We start from the raw sequence: 15,702 nt of genomic DNA, 5'->3' as shown, positions 1-15,702 counted from the left end.
TTCTTTTTACCAAGTTAGGTACCCGAAGAATCGACAAAAAGTGAGTAGTTATGATGGACGATCCAAAGTACAACCATATAAAGTATGTGCCCATTTGCACACAAATCCAAGTCCAATGATCAATATATTTATTTCAAACGTATGTCCCCTTCAGGAAACATGGTGCTAATCTATATGCACATGTCAATAGGTTGATCACTCTTTTTATAATTAATATCTTTAGAACTCTTTGCTTGACAAACATCAAACTTAGTACCATGACTTCGTTCAAGTTCATAATTAACAGCTATCTTGCTCTACGTAATGGCTATGATATTGGACGATATACTAGCATATAACGCAATTAGAACATTAACTCATTTGGTGCGGTCAAAATTGCAGCTGTTTGGTTGGACATCTTAGTCCTATTAAACGTGTTCGTAGATCATAGCGGCAACGTAGAGCTAGATTGCTGTTGCGATTTTATTCGCCAAAAGTACCCGTTTATATATTGACGTCAAACAAGGGTCGAATCACAATAGACGGGATAGTAGTTAAGTATTCCACTTCTTCGGACCCGGTTTGTCCGCTCAACACCTTGTGAAAAAATGACTGACCCTTTTCAAGATAGTTATGTAGATTGATGGATGTAAGATTCTTGTTATACGAATTCGAATACGTCTGATGACAGAGTTATTCCTCTTGTCGTTGTTGCCCAATAGGCTTTCAGGACGTGTGCAGGAAATATTAAGATAGAGAAGAAAATAAATTACAGACAGAATCGAATGTCGTTTTTGAGGGGAGGTAGATTGATAAGTGGAAATTATTTATATATCAAACCTTATAATAGGTGTACACCAACAATTTCAGCAGCTTTATAAATCTCATCTCTTTCTTCATTAGCGTCAACCGATATTTTCTTAAAAAATAAAGGAGGCCAAAACGGTATGTAAATTTAACATTTTATGAAAGGAAACCATAAATAATAAAGGCCCAGAACATTGCGTCCAGGCAAGAGAATCTCAGTGTGTGTCACTGAGCGTGACCGGGGACGGTAGAACATGTGGATATACGTAATGGATAAATAACGAGATAGTGTTGAATAGTTTAGAGAAAAAATTCCCTCCGAGGGCCGAAGGCCTGAGGAGGAGATGTTTTCTCTCAACTATTCAACACTATCTCGTTATTTATCTTACTTAAACCCCCCCCCCCTTGAACCTCCAAGATCATACATCCAACTGTGCTGTAATACAAAGCTCATTTGAGATTACAATAGTACCATACACAATAGCCTTACCAAACACACCTTTTATTCATGGACGAGTAAACAGGTGCGCATGTTATAGTAAACCTTTCCGCTGTACTGAGCAGACTTAAATGTAGATGATGAATTTTTTAACGCAAAGTACATTCAATGTAGATCTACACTACCGGGAAAGACACGAATATCGTTTGAATGATATTTTAGACTTGCAAGGAGAAAGGACAAATCAGAAATTCGACGATTTGTTAAAAATTTATAGGAGTCTTATGAAGTCAAAATGCGACAATATTCCCTGTATTGTTAAAACTAAGGAAAAGGAGTGATAAGGTTCAAGGTTCAAAGAGGGAGTCTATACAGTAAGTGTTTATGGATGTGATTTATATGTGATCCCAAATCTATCAAAATTAAGAAAAGGAGATATTTCTGCTGAAATTTCATTTGTGGCTTATCGGATGTATATTTACGGATGATATACATTTACTGATTACCAAATTTGGATTTATGTTGGAAATACATGTTTTAACATTTTGTCATTTTTATTTGTTTTATGCACTGTTGGATATTTGAATACCCAACTGACGGGCGGTTGGATATCAAAAATATCCAACTGCCCATCAGTTGGATATTTATATATCCAACCACTGTTGATTGAATAGTGAAAATAAACGTTGACAAAATACAATGGGTGACGTCATACAAGTTTTTTAATTCAAAGAACTAACACTATCCCTTCTGGCTGTTTCCAATAATTTACTGGAATCATCTAAATAGGGAATATTGAATAACAACAACTGTCATGTAATGTTTTGTTTCCTCGCCTTGTGGTATAGAATTCAAAACAACATTCACATGAACTGTCGCAGGATTTAATATAATCAACTTTTTTGTAATACACCTACGAGAAAGGGGTTTGTTAAATGACCTTGTATGTGAACGTAAAGGGGTTATGATAGAGGTCTGTGGCAGAAAACAAAGTCCTCCTCAGTCTACGAGAGACATTTTACACATTATACTGTAACTTCAAATGGGGGAAGGGCAGTGAGGCACTCTTTTAAGAAACGAGGACGGGAGAAGATTGACACTCTGGGTGCCATGACACCATGCATTTCTACAGATTTTTGACTACTTTAAGATTGAGAGAGGCCGCTGTTGAACACTGATCCATTTATTTAACAATCTAAGCATCTAAAAACAATGTACGGATTTCATATAAAACATCAAACTCTGAAACTGATCATCATAAAGTTATAACACTTCTTCACTCACTTGGAGTCAATAAAGTAACATCAAAGTATGAAAGACATCGTCACTGTCCGAGGAACTTGACATGGAGGACTTTGAGAGGTCGATCAAAATAATTCGGTAACAAAATGGCGAATAAAGGTCCGCTTACTCACACAATGTTTGCCACGAGGGCTTGGAATAAAGCTATTTTGGTTAGGTGATAGAAGTCTGCTTGCTGCATAAAGTTGATTATCACATCATCCCCACTATCTGTGGTTGTTTGGACAGTGGGCTGTCTTGTTGTTGTTGTTTTAGTTGTTGTTGTCTTTTCTGGAGTGGAGGAGGAATTCACAGTTGTCTGAGTTGCAGTGGTAGCGGTGCTGGAAGTACTAGTAGTCGGTACCTCAGGGGACGGTGTTACTGAGATAGTGGAAGATACAGGAGATTGTGTTGTTGTTTTTGTTGAGGAAACTGTAGGCTGTACTGTTCTTGTTGTTGTTGCTGTTGTTGTTGTTGAGTGCATTGTTGTATCTGTCGATGCAGTAGAACTTGGATCTGTGGCCTCCTCACTAGTGTATGACGTCACAGAGGGTGAAGTCTGGGGCACTATAGTTGCTGTTTGAGAGGTTGCTCCAGTAGATTGACTAGTTGGTGAGGATGAACTAGGTTTAGTGATCAGAAAAGGAGATGTGTCAGCACTTGTTGTAGATTCAGTATCTGTTTCCCCTTGTGTGGAACCAACAGTGGAGGTTGGTGACTCAGAAGATACCGCAGTAACTGTTGTCTCGGTTGTTATTGGAGATGTTGTTGTAGATTTCATTGTGGTTGTTGATGTCGAAGTTGTTTCAGAGGATGTAGCCGTTGTTATTTTCATTGTTGAAGAGGATGTTGTAGAAGGCGTTGTTGTTGTCGTTATAATAGTGGGTGTTGTTCTAGTGGTTGTCATTGTTGAAGCTAGTGTCGTTGTGGATGTGGTTGCTGTTGTTGTGGGCGTAGTTGTTGTTGTTGTGGGTTGCGTTGTTGTGAGTGTAGTTGTAATTTTTGTGGGCGTTGTTGTTGTGAGCATAGTTGTTGTAGTAGGTGTCGTTGTTGTTGTGGGCGTTGTAGTTGTTGTGGGCGTAGTGGCTATTGTAGTAGGTGTCGTTGTTGTTGTGGGCGTTGTAGTTGTTGTAGTAGGTGTAGTTGTAGTAGTCCGTGTAGTTGTTGTTGTGGGCGTAGTGGTTGTTGTGGGCGTAGTGGTTATGGGCGTTGTTGTTGTAGTTGTTGTAGTAGGTGTAGTTGTTGTTGTGGGCGTAGTGGTTGTAGGTGTAGTTGTTGTAGTAGGTGTAGTGGTTGTTGTGGGCGTAGTGGTTGTAGGTGTAGTTGTTGTTGTGGGCGTAGTAGTTGTTGTGGGCATTGTGGTTGTTGTAGTAGGTGTAGTTGTAGTAGTAGGTGTAGTTGTTGTTGTGGGCGTTGTTGTTGTGGGCGTAGTTGTTGTGGGCGTAGTGGTTGTTGTAGGCGTAGTTGTTGTAGTAGGTGTAGTTGTTGTAGTAGGTGTAGTTGTTGTTGTGGGCGTCGTTGTTGTTGTTGTGGGCGTCGTTGTTGTAGTAGGTGTAGTTGTTGTTGTGGGTGTCGTTGTTGTAGTAGGTGTAGTTGTTGTAGTAGGTGTAGTTGTTGTTGTGGGCGTTGTTGTCATGGGCGTAGTGGTTGTTGTAGGCGTAGTTGTTGTTGTGGGTGTAGTTGTTGTTGTTGTGGGCGTCGTTGTTGTAGTAGGTGTAGTTGTTGTAGTAGGTGTAGTTGTTGTTGTGGGCGTCGTTGTTGTTTGTGTAGTTGTAGTAGGTGTAGTTGTAGGCGTAGTTGTTGAAGGTGTTGTTTGTGTGGTTGTAGGAGTTGTTCCTATGAGACAGGTTTGACAACAACTCCCTTCGCGGACACCCTGAGAATACTGGCCGCAGAGCGAAAAGTCACAGTTGTAGTTAGGATCATCACCGAAAGGACAGTTGTCTGTTGTAAAAGAAAAAAAGGGTAAGAAAGGCACCCAATGGTTTAATGAATAGACTCCGATCTTTAATATAAATATCTTACCAGGAACATTCACAGCTTTGGTGGAACTGACGCACACTCCTTGCTGGCACCACTAAAAGAAGAAAGTTCGCATATATTGTGTACCCTTAAAGTCTTATACAACAAAACAAACCTCCAATCATCAAGAGTTAGCAGTTGGGAAGTTCCTACTTCCGGCGCTTTTCTTTACCTTGTAGTTACCACACGGGGTTCCATCAAACGTAAAGTGGGCGGAACAAGACGAACTTCCGGGAATCCGACACCGGAGCTTGTGACAGATTTCTGACCACTTCAGTATGGTCCCCACGTACGTCTCCTACGTAATGTAAGATATACTAGTATTATCAAATGTTGATCAATCAGTTGTTAAATTCGTCCAAATTAATCAAATCATTAGGGCCAATCTCGTTTTTTATTGGAGGCAATATCAACAATTGATATTTGAATTTACCCGGCACACTGTGGATCCCTTGGAGGGTGCATACGTCATAGCACACTGTTCGTCTGCTGTAAATGCGTGAGTCTCGCCATTGACTGCATTCAGATAGGGAGGCACGTTGCTCAAACAATTTCTGTAAGAGATTTTAGTAATGAACAGGTGTAAGTTTCAAACTTTTATAACTGTCATAACCTTAAGTAATTGGGCGTATTTTATGCGACCGTTCGTGTATTTCCGGCGATGTACTTACTCCAACATTCCACTAATGTATGTACCAATGGACGCTCGGGAACAGGCGGAAAATTTAAAGGTATTCAGCGCCATACTGGGGCTCAGGTTGGCTGGGTTGGGTAAAATTCCCGCCATCAAATTGAAATTACTGGACGGACATGATCCCGTGTCGTGTGATGCTCCAATGCTAAAGAGGGAAGAAAAGAACTATCATAAAAATACCACGATTTTAAAGCTTATTTTGAAAAGACACGGTAATTGTACGTGTAAATTGTAAACTGTGAACTTAAAAATAAAATTCCGCTTTTACATCAATATGTTTGACATATGAAATGTGAATGCTAATTGAAATGACAGGAATCACTCATGAGTTTTATTCCAATGAAATTTCTGTTTCATTATATGGTTTAAAGAAACAAATGCAGCAGTACCTATGTCCAAGTTCGTGGGCGCCTATATGGATAGCGATTGCGTTAAACGTCTCCTCGTTCACAGAGGCTGCGTAGGAATTACAGACCCGGGACAGGTAGGCGATACCTGGAACAGGTAAGTTAATGTGAAGGTAAGCATATTCAGTTTAAGTAATCAAAATCAAACAGAAAACCATTGTTTAGAAGTGAAGTCTAACCTATCGTCCTGTCGTCTGTTGTTGTCTCTGCCAAATTGTACCTACGATATAAAGATTATTTTATGAACTTATTACAGGGTGCATTTTCGGAAACCCAAGAGCAGTGTCGCTCTCTGACCGTGGCGTAACTCGTTGAAATGTTCTCATTGACATAGCTAATTCATCATCTATTCCGATTGGCCCCTTCACAGTTTAGTTAAGGAAATCTCACCAGTCATGTTAATACTATGCATATATTAACAAAGGCTTAGTTTCAAATCATGACCATCGTTTTCATTACCCCATAAACTGAAAAATTTCGCTTTTTCGCTGATGAATTGAGGATGGTGAATTGAGATTTTAAAAAAGATATTCATGAAAACTAGAAATTTTCTATGTCGGACTGACCGAGGGTTTCTGAAAATAGTGAAATGGGAGCTGAATTTTTACTTTCTCTCTCTCTCTCTCTCTCTCTCTCTCTCTCTCTCTCTCTCTCTCTCTGACACTCACCCGGTGTAGAGCGCGGCGTGATCGTGGCGCGGGAGCACGGATTTCTGGGCGTTGGACCAGATGGCGAAGTCCATCAGCGTGTTCCCGTCATTGACCTTGTTGCCGCTCAGGACATTGTTCTCAGTCCAGTTAGAGGACTTCTGGTCCTGTCAAAACACGACTAATGTTGTCATACTGTGAACAAGGCTAATGTAGCCATACTGTAAACACGACTTATGTAGTCAAATTGTAAACACGACTAATGTAGTCAAACTGTAAACACGACTACTGTAGTCATACTGTAAACACACTAATGTAGTTATATTGTAATCAGGACTAAGCAGCTATACTGTAAACACGACTACTGTAGTCATACTGTAAACACACTAATGTAGTTATATTGTAATCAGGACTAAGCAGCTATGCTGTAAACACGACTAATGTAGTCATACTGTAAACACGACTTATGTAATCAAACTGTAAACATGATTAAAGTAGTCAAACTATAAACACGACTAAAGTAGTCATACATTAAACAAAGCAATGTAGTCATATTGTAAATATGATTAATGTAGTCATAATGTAAATCAGGCTATTGTAATCTTGTTGCATACAGTGAACTAATGTCATATTGTTACAGTAAATAAGGCTAATATTGTCATATTGTGTAGCAACTGTGGTCATTTTGTACTTGCTATTGTTATTGTTTCTAGGCTACTGGAGTAATTGTGTGTTCTGAACTGCATTGAAATAAATTTTTTTCAATTGTTCTTAGTGTATTGTATTCTTATTGTATTTTCGCTACTGTTGTCAGCAACTGTAATATGTTGTTACATTGAATAACATTTAGTAGAACTCGTATTGAATTACAATTAAGGAAAGTCACATTGAATTACCAAACGCTACTACAGTATCCCTCATAATTAACATTTCACATATTTTTGTTTCCACAAAGGTCTGAGCTGTATTTGTGTTTACTTTTTACGCTACATTAATTAAATGCTTGACTAATTGGGTTTACCATCGCTAGTACAATCCCAGCTATAGCCACACGCAGGTCCCCCTGAGGGGTCTGGGCAGTCTTGAATCGGGTGTCAATCTGAAACATCAACAAAACATCGTAATGACAGGAAAACGGGGGTGACAATGGAAACATAGTATGTTCGTGTGTGTTGTTTGTTGATAAACTTTAAATGATCATGGTTACAAAAAATGTTGCTTTGTTTCAAAACACACAACAGTTCTATTAAATCAAACGCGGTCGGTGTTATCTTAGTGATATTCTGTGTAAAAAACTCATTCATGTATATGTTTTTGATAAACTCAACTCTAAAATTACCTAAAAGACATAAAAGATGAAATATATGATGATTATCATAACATTTTCTTCTCTCTTCATAGGGAGAATTTGATTAATGTAGTATCGAATTTAATGCCAAAGAAGCTTGCGATGACATACATTTGCCATTAAAGCTTATTATTGTGCCCTTAATAATTTTTTTACGACAAATACTCACAGCGAAAAAACTAGTTGCATATATAATCATAAGCATTGCGCAAATGAAAGTTGAATGAGTTCTCCATGGATTTATACTGACTCACCCCATTGACGAGATAGAGATAATATTTGGTGATAGCATTTTTTGCATCTTCGGCTCTTAATTCATCCGTGGTAGCATTGGAGGTAGACTTCCATCTACAGAATAGATTAGATATTGATGGCAATGAAAAAAATCATCCCGTTAATAAAAATACATCCAAAGTATTTTTGCGAATTAAAATCGCCGCGAATTAACGTTAGTTGACGGTATGCTGTAGACTGTACTTAAAATCGCCGCGAATTAACGTTAGTTGACGGTATATTTTAGACTGTACTTACATGACGAAGTTGGCGTAGTCCACGCAGACCAAGTACTCCACGTACAACTGGTTCGTGCTCCGTCTGTAGCGATCGCGGCTCTCTAGAATTAAATCAGAAACCCCAGTACATTAAAACTCTGTGATGTTGTAACATGAAGCAAAACAAAATGATAAAACCCGAGAGCTAGTACACATCCTTAATCACCTTACCATCGGTTTCTCTCTTCTTTCTTTGGTTGCTATTCTGTTAATAAAAGAAGTATTTCATCACCATACTTTTGTTATTAAATTGTTGTACAATATGACACATAGGTTTAATAAAGCGAGACAAGGATGCTTCCTTTAAGAGACCTACCCCAGCAATGTCCAGGATGACCGGTCCCTGGGTCGTGGTACCACCCGTCTCCTCCACTACCCGCTGTAGTTTTAGACCCTCAGTCTCGGGCGATCCGTTTTCTGCAGGAGACAACAGATTGGGTCATGATTTAGCTAACACTGTGTTACAACCTACGTTCTAGTTAGCGAAACCTTTGTACTATCAAATACCGTGTAATAGCGAGCATCACGTTGTATCCTTTTACTAGCTAAAAAGATGTTGTGATCTTTGAAGTAACACCGTTAATTAACCTTTTAATCAGCAAACAACATTGTGTAACCTTTGAACTAGCAACCATTGTGTTTGAAATAACTTTCATCGTGTTATTTAATGGTATTGTTAGTTTATTCTGGTATCCTACCAATGATGAACATGTCGTTTCCAAAGTCAAGGGAATCTTTCTCCAGCCTGAGGACATTGTGGATACGGATTGTCGCTGGGTGGGGGGTTGTCTTGGAAAATGGCGGCTCCACGATCTTAATTGCTGACCGTCTCGTTCGTGACGTCACAGGTTCAATGGAATAAAAATCGGTCCCAATGATGTAATTGGCGTGCTTAAAATTATAACAAACACCGATTATATGTGATTCAGTTCAATGTATAGTTCATAAGACTAACATTTAAAAGGACAGGACAGAATATATACAGAATACATTTAATAACATACATGTATACTAACAAGAATCATATTAACTCCCACACCCACACACCCACCCACAGTCGAGATCTCCGGAACCCCGATACATCATTATATGTATGTATAAAAAATAAACTAATAACTATAGTATTTACGACACTTTTATGTCATTGCATGTAATAAAAAGTCTCTTTTACAGCCGTGGTCTTTAGTCCCTTATATATTATTATTACATGTATTATATATAATAAACGAACTACCCACAGGGATTGGTCAGTCACTGTCTCCAAGATGCGAATGACAACCGCTCAGAATTATCTTTGCTGTACATGAGGAGATAATGGGTTTGTGGGTGGTTTGTGAGTCCATGCAACGTACAGTAAATATGAACCGGACAACATCATGTATAAGTATGTATAATAATAAGCAAAAAAAAAACCCCCCAAAAAACATAATGCCAAAATATGTCCTAACTTTCTCATGACTGGATTTTTACATGTGTTGTCCCTTACCAATTCAAATCTGGTGTAATCGTCATCTGGAAATCGAACCAAGGCATTGGCTCCCAGTTCACTACCTTGATACAGGGCGAAGTCTCTCTAAAACGAACAAAACATCCAAACTTTTACTTAATTTATATGTCGTAAAGTAACCTCCTTAAATACTTGTTTCACTCTCAAATCATCCCCCCAAAACTTTGTAATGTATATGCATATTAGTCAAAAACAAATATTGTACCCGGTACATGTTAATGAGTATACAATTTAAAACTTAAGGTATGTACAATTTGTCGAGTCTTTTAAAAATAGTCACTCCTAAAACGCAGGTTGAAAATATTCAACACATTCATGTGCACAAAGGGGAAAACAATATATGCAAAACTCTTTTTAAAATTACTTAGTAATCTTTTGTCAGAATATTATTGTACTACAATTTAATAGCTCAGCAGGAAAAAATAACGTTTGTCATGTGTCGGACCCCATATGGAGTAATTACGAGTAGTTTCCCTTATCAGATATGTCATCTACCCTAATTACACGTGTTCGATCAATATCAATTCTTGGTCAACGAGGCATTGTGTCACCCGTAAAAACCTTAACATTACCCACCCACCCACCGTTAACGTGGTCACACCGTCACAGTATACAAATCATTGTGACACACCAAATGCTGGAATCTTTGTTCATGCTTAATACATTCTAATGTTCTGTGGAATGTAGATTGAATGTAGGACCTAGCTGTCAAAAGGATTACAAATATTCAGATTTCCAAAATTAAACAAGCACAAATATCTTTGTTTTATTATAAATAGGCATTATCTGATTTGCTATTCAAGAATAGGGATTATGAAGGCTATGTCTGTTTTAATTTTTATTGAATTTATTCAATAAAATATGTTGCGAACTAAAATTCTGGCAAAAATCGGCTTTAACCTCTCTTGAAACGAGAGCACATATGAAGTCCTATCGCGTGTTTAAAGAATTAAAGAACTATTTCTACCTGTAGTTGGAATGTTGTATCATTGATGACGCGCTGTCCCGTCCATAGAAGGACCGGGGGGACCTTGACTAAGTCGTTCCGGGTCAAGTCCAGCCGGATGTCGCCATTACTGGTGGAAAATTTAAACAGAAGTCTATCCGGAAATGAGTGGGCCGACCGCTTTCGTCTCGCTTGTTCGTGATCAAGCAGAATTTCAATTGGTACTGTCTCTGCAACGAAAGTTCATGGTAATTCAGAATGCAACCTCAGACAAATATGCACTCAACTAAATTCTATTTCAGAAAGTTCTTACATGAAATGCAAAGCCACAACTAGTTTAGTTTATGTTTAATTACTATCTAAATCTGTAGACTTTAAAGCCAAGACTTCAGAAAAGAATACAAATTTTACACTTGTACCAATTTGGTAATCATTAATTAGTAGTAAAACATCATTTCCGATTGCTCAAATTTCACTTGATATCGAAAAACAAAAACTTTTATGGCCCACCTTGAGTAAGAGAGTCCTGTAGTTTTTGTTTCCGAGGCTGGGACGGGAAAGCCCAGGCATAAGAAAGAAGTCCAACGAAAACCAAAATGTTCATCCTTTCTATTCCCCTGTGTCATCTCATGTTTGGTTACAACTATTAACAGCTTTTTATACATTAAAGAGGACGAGATAAAACCGACGTTAAATTCGCTTCATCTTTACTTATTTAACGGAAAGTACTTGAGTCACCAACAGACACAAAAAATTCCGTGGCGATAGTAATAGGTTGAGAGTCTTCCCAAGTTTTCCTCGGGGCGATGTGGAGATTTCGTCCGATGCGGTTGGGTAGGGCCCAGACCTTTACTGGACGAGAATAGCTGGGGCGGTCCACGGAACGAAACAACACGTTATCTCCGATCTTGGATACACGGGTCGGCGAACTTTTACGTCCGTATACCTAATACTAAAACAGCCCCCGGGCCCAGGGGGTGTGAAAAGGCTGTCTGTGAAAATGTCCCTCGCAGAAATAAAGTGACGATATAATCAAAACACAGCGGTGATTAGTGTTTTTTAAATTGGACATCAGCATTCCTGACTGTAATTTGTTTTTCTTTCACATATGACCACCAATTTGTTACGTCTTTTATTAGATAACATCGGAGTTTGAAGTGTCTTTCACACGTTTATGCGCAATTTTATTTGTTCATCAACTTGAAAAAAACACCAATACACAACTTATACATGAGTTTATTGGTTTTTTTAAAAAGTGATTTTTTTTCAAACCGAGTATGAACGGAGAGGAGAAGTGATCGTAGATTTTAACGATTTACTTTGAAATAACTGTAGCATGTCTGAGATTTTAAATGCCAATTTTGAGACAAACTTTCTTATTCCAAAATATTCAAATTTAAAACTTTCTTAGTTGCACACAATGGTAGTATTGAAAACCAAAATTTAAAAGATATATATCATTTTGTGTAGAAACCAAAGTATGGAGTGGTCACTTTTCATTGCAATCTACAAAACAGAAGATATTTTAGAATTAAAGAAATTAAAGGGCTATGGTCAAAATTTGAACTAAATTAATCTCCGGAAAAGAAGAACTCTGTTCATAAACAAAGATTGTTTTTTTAAGCTAGAACTCGTGGATTTTTCTGAACTTATTAGTTGCTTATGGCTGGAAAAAATCTTTCACATTAAGCTATGATTTTTAGCAATAAACTGGTATTAGGAAGAGGAACATTTAAATGATTAACATTAAACTTTGACGGTAGTTTCCTACATATCTTTATACATAGATCGTCTTCTCAACTATATTAAAATAGACTAAAAATACCACGACTACCCAGTCATTTAAATGTTTACAGTAGGATTGGATGGTTAAATGGATGACCAGCAAAGCCTCTCTACAACCGTTACCGATTATATGCTTTGTTACGCAAAAATTCCAGCATGCATAGTAATGATTTCTTTTTATGTATGAGGTTTAGGCGAGGGGTTTACAATTAAGTACAATACGTCAGTTTCGAACACTCGAATATCAAGTATACGTATATCCTATATCATATTATATATGATATATCTGTCTATCTATGATAAATATCACACCTCCAATGTAATGGAGGTCCGTGTTTGCTCAGGGTTTGTATTTTGGCCATCGAAGGCACACCAAATTATCAGCGTTTCGTTTTCTCTCTAGTATGACATTTTCCCGATTTTAACATTTGCCTTGATCTTGGCATGCCCGGTTGTGACATAGGCCATTGTGACCCGTCAACAGGGGATGCTTACTCCACAGAGGCACCTTATCCAACCTCTATCTTTTTAAGGGGTCCATTTTGCTCTGCTTTGAATTTGTTTGTCGCAATAAGGATTTTTGAGACGGTGGACAATTTGTTATTGTCATTTTTGTATACATGTATTGTCCAAGGGCGAAAAGGTCACGGAATATACATGTATTATGTGTGGGAGACGTCTTTTCCTGTAAACGGTAGAATATTTCTGTTTCCTTTGTTTTGCTTTTAGAGCATTTTTCTTGTTTTTTTCTCTTTCTTACAACATTTTAAATTGTGTGTTCGTGCATATTCAAATTGAACCCTGTAAAGTGTGTGTTAATCCGGAAATATTCCTACTTGAACTTCGGTATCTGTTTAGAAACTTTAGAGTTTGAATTTAAAAGATTTTTTTTCGTGTTATCAGCTTAATATATGAGTATGAATTTCGCAACGTGGCACTAATACGCTTTTGTATTTACTAGAGAGAATACATAGACTATTTACTTAGATTATGGTACATTTTTCAACGTGAAAGCCAAATCTGCGAGATGAGCAAACAATTCCAGGATATTCAATAGAGTTCGAACATTGGTGAAAATCGTACAGCTTAAAAAGAAAACACCAAAAAACTTTCTTTTAATTTTCTTCATTTTTTTCCAGGTGCATTTTGTAACAGCACAATTAGATATAATAAAAAATGATCAATTTGTCGTTATTTATGGCATCTGTGATAAGTACTTCATACGGCAGGGAAACATTTTCACATCGTTTGAACCATTATCAGCGGTTAGCTGGTTCACACATAGTCAGATTCGCTAATTGTTCTGTTGTCAGCGGCCGCCTCAGAACTCCGAATGTCCTCACATTTCTCTGTACGGAACACTGAAACCAACAAGGTAAATATTTAATATATAACTCAATTACTATATCTAATAAAACTCCACATTTATAACAATTTGGTTGTAAAAAAGGTTTTGTCATTATCCGATGGAAGATTTTTTTTTTCGGTTTATAGAACAGAAAATCAAATATTTTGACATATATTTCCCATTTTTAAAAAATGTATTGTTAAGAGACTTAGTTAAGTCTCCCTTCTTTTACCATTTTAAGAAAAGCGCAAACCACCCTATGTTTCCGACCTTTTTTTGATTTTAAGAGTTATAGTCCAAACAGAATAGGCAATAATTTACGCTTCAAACTAGATTTGTCTGGAATAAACCTGTTCCCAAGGTGTTTAAAATAAGTAAATAACCTAAAAATAGACACTGTGGAGGTTATTTAGATCTAATTGTTGTTTGTCTCTGTATTTAAGGATGACAAGTGGCGCTCTCGTGAAGATTGTCATTGCTTCCTTCGTTCTGACTTTGTTCTGGCTTCGTCTGATGATTCAGCTCTTGGTCAACCTGGAGAACTACTGAGGGGGTACATGCCTACCGCCGCCTGCCTGTGGGTTAGGAAGATTGACAGAAACGAAATCCTCAACTTAAGAGGATCCGCAGCCTGAGGAAACCCTCTGCGGCGTGAGGGGACCCACCACCGAGAGACATGGCCATCAACGATCAGACGGAGTTCCAGCTGGATGATTACGGGTACCACAACATCACCCTCTCCCACAAGGAGAACGTCATCATCCTAGACCTCGTCTTCTTCATCTTCACCGCGACCTCCATCATCTTCCTCAATGTCTTTGTGGTGGCACTGGTTCTAAAACTTGGTTTTAAGAAGATCAACAAGAATCCATTCAACGTCCAGATCATGAGCCTCATTGTCAGCGACTTCATGGTCGGGGTCACGCTCCTCCCCACACAGATCACCTACTTTCTGGGTCACCAGGCGGACCTGGACTGCGGCGTCCGGTGCGCGGTATTCATGATTTCCTACATGGCCTCCTTGCTCCATGTCTGCGTGATCTGTTTAGATAGGTGGTGGATCATCTACTTCAACAAGACTCAGACCAGAAAGCAACTCTTTCCGCGATGCATGTTCCTTCTGTTCGGGACTTGGGTGGCTGCCTTTCTGATAGAGTTCATTCCCTTTGTTTTATGGCGGGAAGAGAACACCGGTGTGTGTTCGATTGCAAATGTTTTCGGAGATTATTATAACGAGGCCTTTGGATATCAGGTATGCACGCATATTGCAGTCATATCGTGTATAACGGTGTTTTACGGTTTAATCATCGGTTTTATTCTTAACAAAAGGAAGCGCTTAAACCCCGCTCACGGCAGGAACTCGGAAATTAGCGCGATATCTAGTCGGATGTCGCATTTTGATAATAATTCGAAAGGCAAATCGATGCCGTCTATGAAATCTCAACAAGAAATTTCAAGGAATGGGACCGATTTTACCCAACAAATGAAACACGACAGTCGCCAAAATAAAGCCATTCAGACAATGGGGTTCATCATTGGCAGCCACCTTCTCTGCGTCGGGCCGCTTATAACCATGCTGATGATGGAGATTTTTGGTAACCTGGAGCGGACGTCCGTTTCTTGGCATCACGTGGTTATTTATATCGCCTGTCTGGGGTCAGCCATTAACCCAATTCTCTATGCATTCAGAATACCGGAAGTCAACAAAGCGATGGCCAAATTCTGTCGTGTGAACAATGCTTCTTTTGATTGAATTTCTAAGAAACTGTTAATGCGCATTCGTTTTTGTAAACAAAAATATCCCTTTCATCAACATTAGCTAATTAAAATCACGATTCACGTTATTTATGTGTTTCGTGAAGTTTACTTTAAAACGTTTTAGTGTATTTCGCAGCCTTTTAATGATGTCAGAATGATTTTTGTCAATAAAAATTGATGTAA

General features: G+C 38.3%; 2 protein-coding genes across 2 annotated transcripts; one reads left to right on the top strand and one right to left on the bottom strand.

The window, feature by feature from the left end:
- Positions 1-2,093: 2,093 nt before the first annotated feature.
- On the bottom strand, positions 2,094-11,533 carry LOC128188156 (serine-rich adhesin for platelets-like). Its single transcript, XM_052859035.1, has 17 exons — positions 11,139-11,533; positions 10,650-10,858; positions 9,662-9,748; positions 8,874-9,066; positions 8,492-8,592; positions 8,347-8,380; positions 8,156-8,237; positions 7,879-7,972; positions 7,298-7,375; positions 6,298-6,443; positions 5,809-5,849; positions 5,612-5,717; positions 5,200-5,367; positions 4,962-5,082; positions 4,701-4,826; positions 4,532-4,583; positions 2,094-4,450 (listed from the first exon to the last, which is right to left on the bottom strand). Exons 1-17 carry the CDS (start codon positions 11,230-11,232, stop codon positions 2,637-2,639), a joined length of 3,546 nt encoding a protein of 1,181 aa, XP_052714995.1. The 5' UTR covers positions 11,233-11,533; the 3' UTR covers positions 2,094-2,636.
- Positions 11,534-13,595: 2,062 nt separating this feature from the next.
- On the top strand, positions 13,596-15,702 carry LOC128188175 (5-hydroxytryptamine receptor 1B-like). Its single transcript, XM_052859070.1, has 2 exons — positions 13,596-13,788; positions 14,205-15,702. Exon 2 carries the CDS (start codon positions 14,438-14,440, stop codon positions 15,512-15,514), a length of 1,077 nt encoding a protein of 358 aa, XP_052715030.1. The 5' UTR covers positions 13,596-13,788; positions 14,205-14,437; the 3' UTR covers positions 15,515-15,702.

Source organism: Crassostrea angulata, chromosome 6 (genome assembly GCF_025612915.1).
Source record: "Crassostrea angulata isolate pt1a10 chromosome 6, ASM2561291v2, whole genome shotgun sequence".
NCBI lineage: Eukaryota > Metazoa > Mollusca > Bivalvia > Ostreida > Ostreidae > Magallana > Magallana angulata.
Note: the sequence above shows the minus strand (reverse complement) of the source record. Positions and strands in the feature narration are given on the sequence as shown.

Coding starts and splice junctions, on each gene's coding strand:
- LOC128188156 (XM_052859035.1), bottom strand. CDS start 11,232: ATGAACATTTTGGTTTTCGTTGGACTTCTTTCTTATGCCTGGGCTTTC. Junction 5,850..6,297: donor CACGCCGCGCTCTACACCGG/GTGAGTGTCAGA, acceptor TTTATATCGTAG/GTACAATTTGGCAGAGACAA. Junction 5,083..5,199: donor TACATTAGTGGAATGTTGGA/GTAAGTACATCG, acceptor AATCTCTTACAG/AAATTGTTTGAGCAACGTGC.
- LOC128188175 (XM_052859070.1), top strand. CDS start 14,438: ATGGCCATCAACGATCAGACGGAGTTCCAGCTGGATGATTACGGGTAC.